This window comes from Lissotriton vulgaris, chromosome 1_1 (assembly GCF_964263255.1).
Source record: "Lissotriton vulgaris chromosome 1_1, aLisVul1.2, whole genome shotgun sequence".
Lineage (NCBI taxonomy): Eukaryota > Metazoa > Chordata > Amphibia > Caudata > Salamandridae > Lissotriton > Lissotriton vulgaris.
Genome location: NC_141685.1, coordinates 1,632,048,620 through 1,632,069,147, shown reverse-complemented (window position 1 = coordinate 1,632,069,147; position 20,528 = coordinate 1,632,048,620). Strand labels below are relative to the sequence as shown.

The 20,528-nt window shown below is 43.1% G+C and overlaps 1 protein-coding gene across 1 annotated transcript in view; it reads right to left on the bottom strand.

The window, feature by feature from the left end:
- The window catches only part of LOC147750954 (coiled-coil domain-containing protein 136-like), a 195,191-nt gene that overhangs the window by 16,547 nt on the left and 158,116 nt on the right, over positions 1–20,528 (bottom strand). The window contains exon 8 of the mRNA XM_086918859.1: positions 19,846–19,980. Coding sequence (XP_086774985.1) covers positions 19,846–19,980 — 135 coding nt within the window. The remainder of the gene's footprint in view (positions 1–19,845; positions 19,981–20,528) is intronic.

Sequence of the window (20,528 nt, the reverse complement as noted above, 5' to 3'; positions counted from 1 at the left end):
ATAACTTGTTGGCTCGTAGCATAACTCTGTTTATGTCATTAGAAGTCACTACCCTTAGCACCGGGATTGCATAAAAGAGAGCTAACATCCTAGATCTTCAGTGGGTTGCTAAGGCCCACATAGGGAAAGAGATCAATACATTCCAAATGGTAGGTAGTTATAGAAGATCATTTATGAGCACTTTTCTCAAGCAGGAGTCATTGGTTTCAATTTCGTTACCTGCTTCATTCCCTGTTACAAAGGGGGAGGCTAATGGGTTTAATCCTTGTGTCACCCCAGCTGTGTCTGGGTGCCTTGTAGCGGTGTAGTCAGCTTTTGTTGCTTCAACATCTTCAGTGGCCAATAAGATGCTACTTTCCTCTCACATAGGTTCCGTTATAGTGATCTCGTTTTTCGTCCTTCTAAGGAGGTGTTACTTTTTCAGATTTTTTTGTGGGTTCCCTACATTTATCTTTCCCCGCTTCACCTCCTTGTACTATATTTACTTTGCTTTCTACTTTCTGCGGCACAATCGGTTAGAAGATAAGGTAATTAGGTGCTGCTTCCCTCAGCCCCCTATAACTTCAATTCTTGTATTGCTTTTGGGTTTGGGCTTCACTTTACCCATATCAAAATCAGAAAAAAACTGCTTTAAAGAGTATATTTCTTTCTTTTTGACTTTTTTCTCCCTTTTCTTTTTTTATTGCTTCCTTGGCCACCATCTCTATTTACCGGATCTCCCTGGTACATCTTGGTTTCCCTGCCATCATTAGATTCAGGCCTTTGCCGCTACTGTTACAAACTCTAGACATCACATAGTTTCTCATTCACCCATTTTCATTGTTTCCCTCTGGACTTTTGCCACAGGTTTGGCCACTACAGATGATAGTTCCGTCATGTTTGGGTTTGGGTTGATCTGACTTCCTAACTTGTTCAGCTTTAACATCATAGGTGCTACTAGATTCAAGTGTTTGGATGTAGTTAGAAATGTTGATGCCTGTGAGGCTAAGTCGATGTTTTGCCTTGGCAATATTAAAGTTTGCAGTATCGAAGTCAGCCGAGAGGCTATATAATTTGATCCTCCCAGTGATTTCTCTATTATCAGGAGTATAGATGTCAAAACTCTTTGTACTGCATTTAAGGCTTCAAAGATGATCAATTCTTGGCTACTATCTGGCCTTTGGTTATTGCCACCACATAGTTGTGAGCAGGTATGGACTTAAAAACAAGTAATTTTGGTCTAACTCCTCTCTAGTAGTTTTACTACTCTCTAAGGGGCACTTGCCTGGCTTGTCATGTTCCTCATGTTCTGATTCTCCAACTGTGTTATCAGACCTCGCTTTTGCCATCTTCCCGAAGGGGAGGGTATACTCAAACGAGATTGGAGAGATAGCATCCAGAAGTAGGCCTCTGATAACTTTGCGCAATTCAGTTATGGCCATGAGTTCTTGGCTATACAACGATTTTGAGCCTTGTTTAAAATTATGGGCTTCTCTGGGATATAGGCGTAAACTTTGCCTGTTCTGCCTCTTGGTCTGCTGGTCACCTATAAATTTTCAATAACTCGGCTTGTATTATACCGATCTCTGTTTGTGTTTCCAATTGTATTTTCAACTTTGTTATGCGACTTGCACACCATCAAAATGCGCCCATTAACTCTGTCAATTGGTCTACTGTGATGGGTTTCGTTGCTCGAACCAGCATGATTTTGAGAAGCCACTTCATTGTTAATCCTCTGAAAGAAGTTCATAATTATCTTAGGAGAAGGTATGGAACCAGCCAGGGGTTCGACTGTAGACACCTGCTGATCAGAGGACATTTTAATAGGGAACATTTGCTGGGAAATTATTGTTGACGCTCTCTGGTGGATCTTCTTCCCCTATGGTGGGGTCATACGCAGTTTGATGTACACTCTCAGGGAGCATCTCTGTGCCATCGGTTTTCCACTAGTACATTTCTTCCAGGCTGTCATTGCGCTCCTCAATTTATTGGTAGTTTATCAGTCGACTTCAGAGTACAACAAGTAGTAGTAACTCTAGGACTCTGTAATTTTGCCAAACAGCGGCCAAGTGGGCCAAGTGGGTTCTTGAATCCTTGTGTCTTTGGCTCGAGATATCCGCCCTTAATACTGGCTACCACCTTACTGGTGCTGTCATCCTGTTAACTTACCACTGCTAGAGCTTCTAAGGGCCCACAACCCTCCACTAACCACCCTTGTAGTCACCACCTATCCACGCGACTCCCCGGGTAGCCGGTATGTATATTCTAGAGGCGAGTTTATTGCTGTGCCCTGTGCCAGCAGCAGGCGGGGGAGACAATACAGGGCTGTCACAAGCATTCTAGTAGGCACACCAATTGCAATGTTCATGGAATTAAGTATTGGTTCCAGGACATTTCAGGCAAGTAATGTAAGGGTGCTCATACACTTCAAACTCACCACCAACATGAAAGCAGCACAACAGCTGCCCTCAACATAACCACCGTAACTTTGCTCTCCTCGGTTCTCGTCCTCTCCTTCCATGAAGCGGTAGCGTCGTGGGCTAAAGAACATGACCATGAGTGTCCCCTTGTGGCTTTTTAAAGAAAAAAGCAGGCTGGAAAGGGAGAGACCGGACTGCTCTTTCTGCTCATAGCCACCCAAGTTAAAAACAGAGAGGATTTGGTCAAGGGTGCGGTCACAAGTGGGGACACAAGGCAAGGCAGTGGCGTAGAGTGTAGTGTCGCAAAGTAGAATTGAGTGGCGTAGAGTGCAGTGGCATAGAGTGTAGTGGCGTAGAGTGGTGCAGAGTAAATTGGAGTGGCCCTGACTGCAATGGTGCTGAGTGCAGTGGCGTAGAGTAGAGTGCAGTATTGCAGAGAAAATTAGAGTGACATAGAGGGGATTGGCATAGAGTGCACTGGTGCACAGTAGAGTGGTACAGAGTAGAGTGCATTGGCGTAGATGCAGTGGCACAGAGTAGTGTAGAGTGTAGTGGCGAAGAGTGGAGTGGTGTATAGCAGAGTGGTGTGGGGTTGAGTGCATTGGCATGGAGTTTGAGTGGAGCGGTGTCGAGTAGAGAGGTGTAGAGTGAAACAGTGCAGAGAAGAGTGCAGTGATGCAGTGTGGAGTGGAAAGGTGGAGTGGTGCAGAGAAGATTGGAGTGGGGCAAAGTGGAGTATGCTTGGTATGTTAGCCTACCTCCATCACGGACAACACATCTTCAATTAAAATGGCCATTACATTTGCACTCCCATACAGTTTTATTGATAAAACTAATAAAACTATACAGCGCAAAAAACGATAATGTGTGGAAATGTCACATAAATCCTCTTACTTTGAAGTTAGGCAGAAAAAATAAACACCAAGCTCCCTGCAAGACGCAGATGCAGTCTGACATTTGATCTCTGTCTTTGAAGGCACAGCAAATGTGACAAGATAAGAACAAGAGTTAAAGGCCTCTTTACAAAAAGTAAGTTCATAGAAGAATACGGTAAACAAGGTTTTGGCTACGGGAGGGACGAATTTGAACTGGATTGCATTGAGCCAAAAGCAAATAAAACCAGCAAATAGCAAGCCAGAAAATGTAAGTCACAAACCCAATGGTAAGCAACGAGTGAAATGCATTCCTAGATTAACTTTCTGAATGTCTCCCAATTGTCTTTAGCAAACCAGGATGCTGACTATAAATGGTGCAGTGTGGCTCAATGAGAAATCTTAGGCATACATGCCCCCAATCCGGGCCAGATTGACCGTTGCGGGCACCAGACAATCCCTCGGTGCGCCGCAAGGGTGGGGGCCAGTTTTGGGCCCCTGGGGGCCGTTTTTGTTACAGGGCCCTGCAGCAAAATCTGCCGAAAAACAGCCCGGCAAAGAGCTCAGTTGCAATGCTTCAACACCCCCCTCCCCCCCCAGGGGGGCCGGCCGAGCACTTTGCCAGGCCGGTTTTGGTTCCCAGTCCGGCCCTGCCCCCCAATAATATTTACTAAGCTACACCCCCGCAATAACTGCTAGGTTTATTGGGCAGGTGTCCACCCTGAAAATATTTTTAATAGGTGCTTCTAAAGGCCCTTTTGAGGTGATTTCTTCAGTGCGCGGTTGGTGATACTAGTCCTCCACTGGAGTCCAAAAGTACAGGATTCGCTGCACTGTGGAGGGGACAGGGAGTAGCTAGGGCCTCACTTCCCTCTTAATAGTCCTCCTAAGTGATCAGGATGTAACTGGCCTGCATCACAAAAGTCACCGATTGTGGTAAAAATGTTCAGGTATTTGGGACACCCAGGTTGTGGGAAATATAACGGGTACCAAGAAGTTGCATAGCCGGTTGACAATTGCCATCTGGTCTTAGCAAGGCTGTCCTGACAGGAGTTTACTGGTAGTATCATTTTTTCTAGAAAGATAATCCCAATCACTGCAGAATCAGGACAATCACATCCAGCCATTGTAATGGGATCCTAAGCCAGAAATCAATACCAAGTATCCTTAAGACTTCCAGTGATGGCCACAGAGCCGTGTTAAGGCACCCTGTGGGTATGGAGAGGGTTGGGTATGATGCACTCTCATTCTTCTCCATTGTGAAGGTGGTATGTGATCAAAAGTTGCAGGCCATTCAGAATGCAGCTGACCGGCTTCTGATGAATCTACCAAGGCCCCAATCAGCAAAAACTGCCTTGAAAGAGCTGCATTGACTCCCAGTGGAACGGCGAATACAGCTCGAGGCTCTCTGTATTATGCACAGGACACTTTATTATAAAGGTCCCATTTTGTTAAAGTCATTAACCACTCCTTATACCTCTGGGAGGTGGCTTAGATCTCATTGGGCTGGCTGTTCATTCTCCCATCTGGCTCCTAGACTCTGGAACGCCCTCCCTTTTGAACTGTGTCAGCTGAATAACAAGCTTTTCTTTTGCAATGCCATGAAAACCTGGCTCTTCAGGTACTGACTTTCCCTGCTGCAGCGTCTGGCGACTATGATGACTGTTCCTAGCGCTGGGAGGCCTAAGGGTAGCCATGCGCTCTACAAGGATCATAGAATAGAACAGAATGGATAAGCTCTTCAAAACAGATGGCGGTGATGGTTCCAGGATAGTTTGGAAACAAGGAACAGAGCCACTCTGTGTTCTTGTGCGTCCTCTTTAGACTGACTCTGGTGCATGTGTAATGGTCCTAGACTCGGAGGCCTTTTCACAAGGGCGGCGACAGTCACAAAAAGGAAAGTTGAGAGCTGTGGCCCTGGCGGTCTCTCTCCCTGCCCTTCCAAGACAACGGGTTTCAGAGAAGTAGATATGAGATTTGTACGTACAGGTTCCAGAACCAAAGATGAACATTAGCAACTTAGCACAAAGTGAACAACTGGCTAGTAAAGCATACAGATGGGGAATCCAAAGGACTCCCCCACTCATCTGTCTAGGTACACATGTAAAATCAAACCTACACACATACATGCAATCAACTTCCATGCATGTTCCAGACATCAGGAAGACAAAGAACTTGACTAAAAGGGGATTAAATAGAATTGACCCATGAACAGGGACATGTCAAAATACCCCTGTCTAAAATCTTGCAACACGACCACTGTCAGTTTCATAGACTCTGTAGAAGGAGGAGTACCCCCCTCCACCAAAAAGAAGGTTGCAATTTGAGTATCTCCTTTATATCTGAGCCCAGCTGTGATGTCTCGCAGTCAAAATGAGAGAACCATCAGTGGGGTTGCATGGTTGTCAAGATTACAGCTGGAAATACATATGGCCAGACAGAATATGCTGGAGCTCAGTGTAGTATAGGTTTATAAGTTCATGCAGATAAATGTTGTACCTACATATGCAAATGGAATATTATAAAAAAATATGTTTACAACTTTGTTAGCATTCGTGAATATTCTCAATGGCTTTTACATCCAATTTTTACATTTTCATTTAGTGTTGAAAAGATTGAAGTATCCTAATTTGGCAATTAGGTGTGAAAACTATGCGATCCCATATTACTCCAGGTATTTTTACATTAAAAGATAAGGGTGTCGAACATAACAATAGGCTTTAGTCACATAGTTATTTAAAGAAAGATGTAATTCCTGTCTAGAATATGAAAAAGAAACCTTTTTATTTTTTCTAGAGACCTTTTCATACTTGATTTTGTAATATGATTAGTTTCACTTTAAGCCTTGAGAATACCCAAAGCTTGTGTGCTATGAGAGGCAGAACATGTTAGCTGTACTCTAAAATTACAGAAACCAAATTGTATTGTGAAATCAAGCATGAAAAGCAATCAAGGCATTATAAAAATGATGTTTTCATATTCTGGAAGAGAAATAATGTTTTCTTAGAATAACTACACACCAAAAGTATTTTATTATATTCTACGCCTCAATGTTTTATGTTAAAATGTTAGGCTGGAACGGGAAGGAAAGGGGAACACACAGTTGTATAGAATGTAAACATAACATGTGATGCAAAATACTCTATATAAATTGGCATTATTGGAGTGCTAAGGAGTAAAGGTCCCTTTTGTCCTAGTTCCTTTTTTATATTAAACTACAACCAATTCTTTTATGGGGCAAAGAGAGTAGATATGGTGGAAACAATTAAAAGAGTAGCACTATGTTTAGCTTGGTAACCTTCTGTGACCTCTGCAGCCCCAAAGAAGTATGATATCCTACTGGCAGTGTGCTGAAATGGATATTACATTTCTTCCCCAGGCTGGCTCAGGAACCAGTAACGTCTCCGATGCCTGTAACAGGGTAATTACGCATTAGCATGTGTTTGTCTGAATATTTGAGAGTGTTGCCCAGGGCCGGCTTTGGAGTGGTGGTGCCAGGTGCAACAATCCATATGGTGCCCCCCTCCCCAAAATTTCCTTCACCACTGATTCCCTCACTACCGGCCTCCACCAGTGCCCCTCATCTCTCCATAACCCCTTTTTCACATGCATTTCATTTGTTTTACAGCGCTGCTCATACTAGTGTAGCATGTCAGAGCACTTTACATCACACACACACATTATACAGAGATAATACATCATACATGTGTAATTCAGTCTGTAGAAAATGTTACATAAGACAATGTGGATGAGACGGAGTAGTAATAGTATGGCATCCATACTAGTATGCAGCATATTTTAAGGCAGAGATGAACATATTCAGGATTTAAAACATACCACAGAGGTTGGGGTTGCCTTTGCTTATAAGAATGTATTTCTACCCATACCAACCCTGTTTAGCATCATTAGGATACTGAAAGCGTGGAGAAAAACATAACGTTTTAACCTATACCAAGCAGTCAGTATGCAGCTCTTTGAGGGCAGCTCACTGTGCTATATTAGGATTGAACTATAAGTAAAAAAAAAGGATCTCTGTGACAAACACAGTAACCCACTGAGATATCCACATAATATACAGATCTGTGATCTGCATGGTACAAGTTATTTGCAGCAGGCATATTATGAGTCAGAACTGCCACTATGCAAAACCCCATCTCCCTCCAGCAGGAACATTATTCACCAGAGCTATCTTGCATTTTTATTGTTGCTTGAAAACTGTCCAACACACAAGGAGCAATGCAGCGGGTGCTTTAAAAACCATAAGTTAAACACTGTGCGCCCCCATCCCCACCCGGCAGAGCCAGGTTGAGTTGCACCACCCTAAAGCCAGCCCTGGTGTTACCTGTGCTTTTCTTTTTATTTATTACATTGATCACCTTTAAATACAACTATAATGAATAAGTGTTCTACGCCCGCAGTCTTGCTTTAATGCTGAGCATCATTTATTATTTATTCATATATTTATTAAGACTTTTTAATGCTCGCCAGCTATCTCCTTTCCGCCGCATCAGACCCTATAGTGTAAACCACTGTCTGTACTTTGCAAAAGTGGTTGGTGGAGTCCACTTCAATCAGGAGAGAAAGACCGCAGTCCGAAAATATTCAGTGAAACCCACTTTCCTGGGGGCTAACTGCAGTCAAGTCGGCAAAATGTGATTCTAAGACTCCTAGTAAAACGTAAATAGCTATTTAGAGCTGTCCATAGTCTTAAGCCTGGACTCGGAAGCCAGGATTACCATGCGTTTGTATGGGCACATGCGCTGTGCCAAGCAGTGCTACGTGGCGCAAATTGGCACAAATGGCGGCATTGTTCAATTTTCCCACGCAAAATATATTTTGAGCTGCAAAATGCTAGACAGTTTTGCATCGCATATCACAAAACGGCTGTTAATGATTACAGGGGTGGGGCTGGTGCAAACACCTTAGGATTGCACACAAAGCCAGATTTGCTAAAGTAACGTGGCAGGCTTTATGTGAAATACTAGCAACAAAGGGCAAGAGGAAAATCCCATGATATTCCCCTGCGTAAAGTGTATTCCATGAAATTTCACATTTACATGGCTTATCATTGGGCAGGTTTCAGCTGGTAGAAATGTATAGGGGAGTGTTAGTACAGTCATCATTCAAGATGTGGCTGAATCGCTTTTGCCTGGGTTGTAAGGTTCAATAGCTACTAAAATTGCATCTGTTTTAGTCATCGCATCCTGCAGGGAAAAGGACCTAGCTACTTACATAGTCTAATGTCACCTTATACTCCCACTAGGGCCCTGCGGCCCCTAAGGACGGGGCAGGTTAAAATCCCAGTAATCAAAAGAGCAAGAATGGGTGGTAGAGCATTTCGCTACCTAGCCTCCCCTATGCTCTCTGGATGGAACCAGCAGAAAACTCCTTCTGGAAAAAAACTAAAAACATGGCTCTTCAAGATATAGACTCACCACCATGCTTAGATTTACTGTTACAGAGCAGGCCAAGTACGCTGCAGTGCTGGGACACACTAGTTAGTGTAACCAGGCGCTTTACAAGCTCATTTATTATTATTATTTACATGACCGTGGCAAATGACATCATTGGAATACCACAGTGTGTAAGTATAATACTGCATGGATGTTTATGGTTCACGCATCACAGTGCTGCAGATTTCCACACAGCGTGGTTTGAAATTTTGTAAATCTAGGGCTCTCGCATCCTGCCCTAGGATGGTTCAGCCATTTCAAGGTTATTGATTTGCTTAGTAATCAGTAATTAAAGGGCTCTGTTGGGTATGTATCAGGATGCTGTGGAATTTGCAAGGTTGGCATTATTAATCTGGCACATGACTTTGAATTTGCTCCTGGAATCCACTGGGATCCAAGGAAGAACCTTCGACATGGTTTTGAATCTCCTCAACTCAGGGTCAGGACCATTCCTTACCCAGCAGCCAGTCTATCATTTTCCTAGAAATTCCAATGTATACGAGGTTGACATTATCTATTAGTGCCATCAGCTTCACCGGCATGTAAATAATTGCTCCCCATTCAATAAAATTGAGTAAACTAAGGAGGTATGTGGCTTTGTGGGTTCTTGATATTCCAGACTCAAGGGATTATAGATTTAGAGGTTGGAAAAGCCACAGCACTTCCGCTGATGTCCTGCTCCACCAAACTTGCAGTTCATCAGCCTGATTCATAAGTGTGGGAACTACTACTTTTTTGACAGCACAGCATAAGGCGCATCTACCATAGGAAACTCTTTAGTTACAGTACTTGGTGAATCAAACAGCGAGTCAATTTTTTTCATTTACATTTCAGAATTCAAAATTTAGATCAACTAATTTGTTTCAGGCATGGCATCTATGATTTCACCTAGTCTCCCCAATAGTATTGTCAATAAAAGAGGTAAATGTATTCAAGGTGCCACCTAAGTAAAGTACAGATATCCCAAGTTCTAACAAGAACTAAAATTACAAGTAGAATACAAAATAAATTAGATAAGATTACAAGTTTGGCAAATGTAAAGTTGTAAAATTTGGAGGTAGTGGACTGGAGATTTAAAGGGAAAGATGATGAACGGATGGGCAAGTTCTGAGTAGAGAGATAACACAAAATGGTAACAAAGGGTACCACAATGAGGGGAGGGAAACTGGCAATTTGTATAGCACTCTCTGGACCTCTTGTTTTACCAGGATACACTAATCCAGAGGCTGCCTTGGGCTGATTTGTACAGTTTCACTGGAACCTGTTTTTTAGAAGATGCTATTTTGACATGGCCGATCACCTGTGAATAGCAGCAAGATTGACTGGCTGCAATCCACATCCGAGACTGCAGTGCATCTGGCAATGTCTGTACGGTTGTGGCATCAGTTGGACCACACACTGTGTGTCCATAATGCAGAAACACATGAAGCAATTTATGGCTGATGGGAGAGAACTTTTGGGGAGCCATTGACGGACTTATGCGTAAATATGACCAGCCACTGTACTCACTGGTGAAAGACCAAACTGCCCAAACAAATCACTTATTCATCACAGTAGAGGATGAAGAGACAAAGAAATGTGTGAACAGTAAAGGACCACAAAATTAATATAATAATTATGAAAATAATATTTGAATAGAGAGAGGGAAACGATCTAAGGAGAATGGGAGAAAAGATTAATTCCAAGCACAGGAGATGGAAACATATCCAAAGAGGAATGGTGGAAAGAGGAAAATGATGCACATGTAGAGAGTAGAGAAGGAGGTCCAGAATAGACAGAAGGAAGAGGGAAAGGTCGTCCAAGACTAGAGCGAGGAAAAGGGGAAGGGGATCCAGAAACTGAGAGAGAGCAGAGGTGAAGGTGATCTAGGAGTAGAGAAGGAAGAAAGAAGGTGATCAGAGAATACGTCAAGGGATCAGGGCGATTATAAAAGAGGTAAGAAAGAGAACAGGTTTCACTAAACACACAAAACAATAAACAACATGAAAGAACAAGACAAGAGAGAAGGAATCCAAGAAGCAAACAATATAAGAAACTAGATCCAAGAACCAAGGCAAAAAAGATAAAAGAGAAGGCAATAAAAAACAAAACGAGAGAAATTAAAATACAAGAAACAACAACAATAAAGCAGGAAACCTAAGTAAAAGGGATAGACTAAAGATGAGATCTGAGCAATAGAAAAGAGAAGCTGTTCCAACAAGAAGATAATAGAAATGGCGATCCAAGTTAAACAAATGAGAGGCAGAGAAGTAAGCTAAGAAACAGTTAGGATAAGATAGGATGTCCAAAATAAAAAACTATAAGATTGCGATCCAAGAAACAGACAAGATAAAGAAGGAGAGCAAGGAAAAGTAGATGAGAGGCGGTTGAATAAACAGACTAGGGAGAAAGAGATCCAAAAACAGATAAGATTGGAGGAGATTCAAGATAGAGAATGTATAAGAGAGGAGATTCAAGAAAAAGACAATCGAAAAAATGATCCACTATAGACTAGAAAGAACAATGTCCAAGGAAAATGACATGAAAAGACGGAACTAAATGCACGATAAACACTGTAAGGACTGGAGTTTCAAGAAACACGCTCAAAAAGAAAGAAAGAATAAGACAGGTGAGAAAGACATCCGAGAATCCGACACAGGAGAAGGAGAGCCAGTACAGAGAAAAGGAAGTAGGAGAACAAAGAAACAGGCAAATAAGACCATAGCTGAATAAAATAACATGATAAGAGTGGAGAGCTAAGGAAAAGACACAATAAGAGAGGGAGATCAAAGAAAAAGAGAAAGTTAAAGAAACATACAAACTGATAAAAGAGAAACCAGAGAAATGCACGTGAGGAGATACAACAAAGTGGACAATACACAAGAGAGTAAAACTAATAAAAAGACAAGCAAGACGGTATCCAAGAAATAGACATGCTAAGAAAAGAGATCGTAGAAACAGCATAAAAGAACCAATTGAGATAGGTTTATATAAAACGAACACTACAAACCACTCTGTAAGACAGATCTCCAAATCCCAAGAAGGCAAAAAGGTGGTACAAAACCAGAGCAAAACATAGAGGAGAAACAAATAGCAATCTACAGCATGGAGAGGAGAATGCGATAGAACACTAGAGAGTCGAAACAAATACAAGACTAAAGAAAGGGTAGATGATAGATCTGGGTATAAAGGGAACAAATTGATAATGCAATCCAAAAATCGAGAGGGAAGATATGCAAAAAACAGAGCAACACGTTAGGAGAGTGAATTCACGAATGAAGGGAGAGGAGAAGGAGATTCAATGAAATAGGAGAAAAGAGGAAATGACATCACAAGACTAGAGAAAGGTGAATTGAAGGTAGATCTTAAGGCAAGGGAAGGTAAAAATAAAATAATCATAAGGATAGAGATAGTAGTGTCAAAGAATACGATAGAAAAACATACAAAAAGTCACAAGGGGTGATCACAAGAAAGCATAAGAAAAATGAAAGCATGTAAGAACGAAAGAAGGAAGGAAGGAAGGAAAGAAGCAAAGAAAGAATGACACATAGAAATAGAAACAACGTGAGAAAGTGAGAGGAAAGGACAAAGTAAAATAAAGGAAGGACTTAAGTAAAGTAGAGCAAATGCAAATGAATCAAAGAGTTAGAAATAATGCACCAAACTGGACAAGAGAACAGAAGAAGGTAGAAAAAGGAAGGGGAAGAAAACCAATGAAAGAGATACATAAATGAGAAGCAACAAAATAAGTATAAGCGAAAGCAGGCAAGTACACAAGTGCGAGACACAATGGTTAAGAGAGAGCTTGAAGGGAGAGGAGAAGCAGACAGGCTAACACACTTGAGAATTCATGTGAAACAAAGGAAGAGAGAGAGAACACAAACAGCAGCGAGCAAGCAGAGTGGTTCGGGCAGTGCCAGGCTTTCCACAATTGCCACTGAGCACAAGAAGCAGAGTTACAGCATACCAGTACCTGATCGCCTTAGGAGGTCTCTGCCCACCAGCACCAAAGCAGGGCCACTATAACAACCAGTCCTACGAGGGGAACGGAGAGAACAGGGGGGTCAGAAACAGAGGGGTCCTAGGAAACAAGGGCAAGGCAGGAAGGGGAGGAGCCAAGCAAAGGAAGTAGAGCATGGAAAGGGCGATGGACAAGATTGTACAGAGGAAACCATAAAGCAGGTAGAGTCCAGCAAGGAGAGAGATAAAGATGAGAGTGAGGTGTAGAGAAGGGAATGAGGCATCAGAATGGAGGAAAATAGAGATAATGCCGTAGTAGGGAGATATAAACGGGATGAGATGGGGAAGGGAAAGAATAGTGGAGGTATGAGGTTGAGAATGCAAGGAGACGGAGTGGGCAAGAAAAAACATGAATTGATTGAAACAGAGACAGGAAGAAAGAGTTATGAGTAGAGTCAGAGAAAAGGGGAAGATAAGTGGAGGGCGCAGAAAAAAATGGCAAGGAGAGAAAAGACAACGTGAAGGCAGAAAGGGGGTGGGCAGGGAGAGAAAAACATAGAAATTCAGGTTTGAAGGACATGAGAAATGTCAGTGAGAGGAATACAAGTGAAGATGAAAGATAAGTGGAAAACAGATGAAAATGGAAGATCAAAAGTAAAGACAGGGAAAGTTATGAAGGAAGAGGGAGAGTTGATTTGTAAGAAATTATAGGAGAAGGCAGGAGAAGAGCAAGAGATTTATAAAGAGGACAAAAGATATGTAACAATCAGAACAAAAGCAATTGGGAGTTAGGAAGGGGCGCAGGGTGGAATAGAAATAAAAAAGAAACAATTAAAATGTCAATTGGGAGAGTGGGTAAAAGAGTAAAGAGGCAACAATGAGAAAATGAGGGGGAGGCATGAAGAGGGAGACAAAGAGGTGGTAGGTGAAAACAGAAGGAGCAAGTGAGGATGACAGACACGGAAAGGGTGAGGGAGTAGAGTAAAATGTGGGAGCAAAAGGGATTAGAATCCATGCAAGCAGAAAATAATATATATATATATATATATATATATATATATATATAAAAAAACAGAGGCAATGACAGAAAAGGTCATACAGAGAAAAGAAGACAGCAGAATAACCACAAGAGGAAGAGAGTAAGATGAAGTAAATCAAACAAATACAATAAGTAGACACAAGAAAGAGCATGGAAAACACAAATAGGAATGCAGAAAGAGGCAGGGAGATAGAACCAGAAAAGAGAAAATGAGACGAGAGAGAGGGAGGGACATTCGAAGAGTTAAAGGCAATAATCAAGAAGAAGCATAGAGAGGGGATGAACAGGTATAGTATTTAAAACAGCAAGATAATGTTGGGGGTGATGGAATAGGGGAGATGTGGAACATACAAAAGTGAGAGATAAAAAACAAGAGAAAGAATGAAAATGGACATGAAACGAATACAGGATGAAGTTGCAGAAGATTTCATGCCAGCACCAGGAAGGGATGGAGAGAGGTGATTAGCCACACGGAGCAAAGCATCAGATAAAGTTAGACATGAGTTTCATGAGGACACATCAAGTGATTAGGCATGTGTGACAGGGAAGACAGAAACAAATTAAGAGACACGAGGAGAAGCAACAAAGGGAAATAGAAAGAAGGAGAAAAAAGAGAAATTGTGGTTAAATACGACAGGAGACAAGGTTTGCTTCAATGACATTGCTCCATTAATCCCTCCACTTTCCCTTAACCAAGATTAAGTCAGTTTTTGTTTGCTTTAGTTTCATAAACATCCCTGCGGTGAAGGGGTTAAGAGTAAAGCAAGTCCAGCAGAAGAGGTGGAGAGTTGGAGACAATGAAAGACATGAAGGATGCATGGAGGCACTGGTTTCCCCACCGCCCCCAATCGGACCACCCTGGCATTCCATTTACACACATTGCGTCAATAGCTCATTGGTCTTCTTCACTTCACCTACTAACATGAACTTGGGTATCTTATAGAGCATGAGCCTTGTGACATTGGGCCTTTGTTTGAAGTCAGCAAGTGGTGAGTTCCTGCCCAACTGAGCCGCTTTGCTCACTGTGAATTGCGTTCAAACTTTGGGGAGTCACAATACTGTAGTTTTAATACTGAGCCGCAACACTTTTAACTCCATGATATTAACTATACTTGCCAAGGTACATGGTATCGTAAATCTCTACTTACCTCGAAATGTTTCCCTTAACAGTATAGTTGCAGCCAATACTGTTAATGTATGACCAGGTTGATATTAGTTGCCTTGATATTGTGAAATACAACCATGAGTTCTGTAGAGTGTCCTGGAATTATATCCTTTTCCTCCACTTTTGCCCCATTTTGATTTGGCTGTATTCTTCGTGTTGAAGTGGTACCTTGATTAACACCTTAGCTGCTTTGGAACGTCCAGCTCCAGTGCTGAACGTTCCATTGCGCAGGTGCAGTTGGAACGTCCAACGGCCGACGGCAGCACTCCCGAGGTAGTGGTGCCGTCGGCCGCTGGTATAGGCGCAGCGCTTAAGAGGCTAAATATGTGATCTTTAAATTATCATTTCATAGGTGATAAAATCATAGTTTTAAAAAAAGTCCTGGCAGTGACTTTCAGCCTGTACAATTGGACTCCTGTGTCTCATCTGGTACTTTTCCCCATCTCTTCCTCAAACGAGGCTGTATGTAGACTCCCTTTAACTTTGTGTGACGTGGAACACACCCTTCATCACTCATCTGTTGCTACCCTAGGCCAGTGGCGTAACGAAACATGAGGGGCTCCCCTGCTAAGTCCACAGTCCATGCACAGTGCCAGAGGGCGGCCCCTGTAGCTCAGGCCATCGCTGCAGGGGCTGAGGGGGCTATTGTTATGCCACTGCCGTCAGGCACGGCCCGTGCAGGCGTTATACTGGGGCGGTGACGTCAGGCAGGGGAGGGTCAGGGTGGGGGGTTGTAAAATGCGGGATATGGACCAGTAGAGGTAAGTACCGAAAAAAAACAAAAAACAAATTTCGTTGCCCACGCTGCATCGCATTTGGCGATGCAGCGTGGGCGACGAAATTTGTTTTATTTATTTATTTCGGTACTTACCTCTACTGGTCCATATCCCGCATTTTACAACCCCCCACCCTGACCCTCCCCTGCCGGACGCCACCCCCCAGTATAACGCCCGGCACGGGACGTGCCTGACTGCCGTAGGCACATCTCATACTTAAACCTTATAGAAATATTTCCATACAGACAAGTCTCAATAGTTGAAGTTTCGTAGAATTCACAATATTTATTATACAGTAATGTACAAATAAATTTTAAGATCACCTGTTAAAACAAATGTGCCCAGAATACCATATTTGGTTAAAACACACTACAAACGTCTTGATCAACGTTCCCTCTCATTATTTTTGTTGTGTGCGGCAACAGTATGGTAGCGTGTACACTTGTATTGACTGTGCGCAGAATGAAGAGTATGTTTCAATGAGCTGCTTCGAGGGCAATTATGTTGAACAAGAAATGGAGTTGGACACAAGAAGCTAAAGAGTGCCATCAAAGATGCACATAAAAAAATATCAAACAAGAACAAAGCCAATCATCTGGTTATTCAGGGCTTCCAACTATACAATTTAGACCCTTGATTTGAGCAAAATGACCTCCCACTGAAAGTCGAGGTCAGAATGACCGCCCGCTGAAGGTTGAGGGCTCTCGCACATTTTTTGCTTCAATAATTTCATTTCAAATCTTGCAATGCTATGCTCAATTATCGATTAAAACAAGGGGGGACCAAGAGCGCATAAAGGTCCAGCATACATACTCCAACCGATTACTTATAGGTAAATGGCGCTGGAGACAGAGTAGGTCGCCGCAAGGTCGTCACCAAGATGACTACGCTGAAATACAGCGTACCGCTCTAGACGCCCTCGAGGAGGCACACACATAACCCTAATTGAGTCAGCCTCATTAGGTTCCATCCAATAAGCCAGCCTAATCAGTTCTATATGGTGTTTTTTAAAGAGCACTCTACTACTTGGATCACATGCTATATATTGATGGTTCCAAGCATTTAGAGATGGAATGGAATGAGAATTTATATAGCGCAAAACTGCCACCCTACGGGTATCCTGGCTCTTGGTTGGAAATAACGTCAACACAGCAAGCTCAATTGTCACTGTCCGAAGAGCTAACAGGTATTCCTTGGAAAGAGCCAAGTTTTCAGGCTCTTCCTAACCCTGTCAGTGAACTTTCCTGCCTGAGAGTTAGAAGCAGCCCATTCCATATGTGTGAGGCAAGTATTCCGAACGCTCTGCCTCCCTTCCAGGATTTCTTAAATCTGGTGGTTGTGATCAGATTAGTATTTGCCGATCGGAGCTGCCTCCTTGGGTTATACCATGTAAACATTTCTTGCACCGAGATGGACCCTGTCCATGTGCTGCCTTATCCACAATGCAGAGAGATTTAAAATGAATCCTCTCCTTAATGGGAAGCCAATGGAGATCTTTTAACGCCAATGTCATAGAGGACCCACATTGTCTGTTAAGCGCCAACTTTGCTGCCACTGTCTGCACCCTCTGTAGTCTTTGTACAATGTATAGTGGTGCTCCCAAATATAGGGAGTTACAATAATCCAACCTACTCAGTAGTATACCTCTCACCAAGATCATATTTCCATTCCGTTTGGCCCTGAAGAATTGCCACAGATCATTGATTGACTAACCTAGGCAAAAAAACATTTTGACCTCATGATATTAATAGGCCACCAGAGATCATTGCCTCTATGGGTGGCACACACGTTCTTTTAATCGGAGAGGTGGACTCACTGAATAAATTGTTTTTTACCTTGAGATCCGCCGGATCCCTTTTTAGTCACCTGCACTTAGTCCCTCACTACACATCTACACCAAGAACCCTACACAGGAACTTCACATACGGCTTTGGATAAAGGATCTCTGCCAAAGATCCCCCTAGAGAGTGCCCGTCAAGCATTGCAGTGCCGGCTGGACGAGGAGCAAAGCCCTACGATGAAGCATGACAGTGTGTGAGGGCTCTTAGTCTAATAAGGAACCACCCCACTGGGTCCAGAATATCTGGCCTGTTAGAACACCTTCTCCCTCACCTCTATAGGAATTGAATGCTCATTTACCTACAACTATTCTCAATTATGTCATAGAGAATGTCATGAGTGATGTAATAAGTGGGGTATTTAGCAGTGCATGGCGATAAATTTCTGTGTTTTTTAGTTTAAAACATTGCATTGTTTCTGAACATTTCACCTAGTTATAACATTACTTTAACCTTTGTTTTTTTCAGTCAATTTCTAGGTTGTTTCTTTTTAAGATAAAGTAATATTTTATTACCATACCTAAATTCAACCCCGCATGCAGCCAACCCCATGCTAGGCACGGCCCTTTGGTCATGCATGGTGGGGTTTCGATGCTGGCCTGCGGCCAACCACCAATTCCAAGCTGCACACTGCCTTTGCCCATTTATGGTAGGGGGGTAGGCCTCAGGGCCTCGTCTGTGGCTAGGCCATGTGGCCAACCCCCTCAAAGGCAGCCTACCACACGCTGCACAGGGCCTTCCGATTTACACAATAGTGTCTCCCTCTGCCAAGGAGGAGTCCTGGCAATCTGGGCCACAAAAACATCCAGGCATGGGGTAAGGTAGTTTCCCAAAAAGCTGTTGCCTAACTGGATCATGGGTTTTAGCTTGACTGGAAGTCAGTAGGTGACGGCTGATGAGGACTTCCAGGCTACACCTGCCGTTTCTTAACACAAAAACAATATATGGTGTTTTGAATATAGCTAGAGACAAATTACTGTTTTTTAAGCTTTTGTTTTTTAAGCTAACAAAAGGCAGGGGTAGCCTGGAAGACACCAATTGCTGCCAAGTTCTGCTTCCTTCTTATCATACTTAAACACAGCGTCTTGCCAGACAACAGCTTCTTGTTTTTTTTGGTTCTTCTTAAAATCCCTTGTCCTGTCACACAAAGCCAACAGTTAGCAGTAGCTCATGAATTTCTTGCCAAGCATGCCTCTCTAAATAGATCTTAGAAAGGGTACTGTGGAGTGTTTTGGGGGGTAATGCAGTGATCCCCTAGATGTCGAGAATGCTTTGTCTAGAGGTGAATAGCTGGACCATTGGGGGGCACCCTAGTGTATGCCAAGTGCCTCAACAAGTGGAGATTTCTAACTAGCAGTTAAGAGTACAGAGCAGGGAAGAGTACATCAAGACGTGGTTGGAATACCGAGCAGTTTTGAGTAACTTCGTCTGTGGACTCTACATCAAGCAGTGCACAGTACTCCAGGCTGTGCATAGTCCCCGAGGAATAGAGATTATAACATGCAGTGAGGAGAGCAACATGTAAAGTGAAGACATCTCAAAGTAGTCTTGAGGACCAATAACAGTGAAGGGGACTCCAAGGAGTGGAGAGTAGCTCACCCGTAGAACTAAGTTAAGCAGTGACTAGACCTAGAATTGAAGCATATCCAGAGCAGTAGAAAATAGTTTTACTGGGAAGAGTACCCCAGACTCTGTGGTGTGCACTGAACAATTGACATTATCCTGAGAAGTAAATATTAAACTAAGCAACAGAGACCAAACTAAACAGTGGAAAGTATCCTGAGCAGTGGAGGGTAACAGAGAGTGAGGAGAGTATCCCAACCCATGGAGAGCCCCCGAACAGTGAAAAGTATGTTTAGTAATGGAGAATATACAGAGTAATGACACGAACCCCTCTCAACGGGTGCAGTATGGAGTACCCTAGGCAACGACAAGAACACTGAGGAGTCTAGCATACCCCTCAATGGTGAATACCCCAAGCTGTAACAAGTACTCCAAGTAGTGGGTAGTAATTCCTGCATACAAAGTAACGTAGGCCTAGCATTGAAGAAAAACTTGGAACAATAGAACTTTAAAGAGGAGAGAGAAGTAAAGAATAACCCAGGCAGTGAAGAATACTCCAAGCAACAGAAACCAACCTAAGCAGTGGAGATTAACAGGGACTGTGAATAGTATGCTAACCAGTGGAGAGCATCGCCAAAAGTGAAGAGTAATGGAGAATACCCCGAGCACCAACAAATACCGCCGCACAGCAGGAACAGTGATGAGTACCCCAAGCAGTGGCAAGGCCATTTAGCAGTTCCATGTACCCCACTCAGTGGTGAGTATCCAAAGTGCTAACAGGTACTCCAAGCAGTGGGTTACCTGTGAGCTGGAGCCCTTCAGTCGATGGATCTCCTCCCGACACTGTTTCAGCTCCTCCTGCAGCTTCTCCTGCTCCTCCTGACTCAGGCGGTGCCGCAGCTGGAGCTCCTGGAACTCAGTGAGAAGCCCTTCACACTACATGGTGAGAAAGGCAGGGAGCGAGAGTGGTGAAGGGAGAGATGGAGAAATGATGAGAAAGAAAAGGAGAGATAAAAAGAGAAGGCAAAGTGTGAAAGAGGAGAGAGAAAGGTGGAATGGTTGAGGATGTGGAAATGAGATGGGCGGCGAGGGAAGACAAGAGGAAGGGAGGGTGGCGCCACGAAAAGCCAGGTGTTGATGTGTGGTATACAGCCAATGGGAGGACAAACCAAAGAAAAAGTTCAAGTGCAGAGGTAGGAGAGCAGTATGAAGGTCGGTGGGTTGTAAATGGAAGTGAGAGTGGAGTAATCATGCAGTCGGAAGAGAAAGCACACATGGGCAAGAGAGAAGAAGAAGAAGAAGAGTCAGGTGACAAGATAACAAGGTCCTACATGGAGTTCAACAAACAATTCTACCCAGAGCATGCCACCATCATTCAGACACTATCTGCAACATAACAAAATGCTCAATTTTATGTGGAAATGGTAAGGAGGTAAAGTCCTTAACATCAAGAGGGCGATGGGGAATGGACCAGTGCTAGGTCA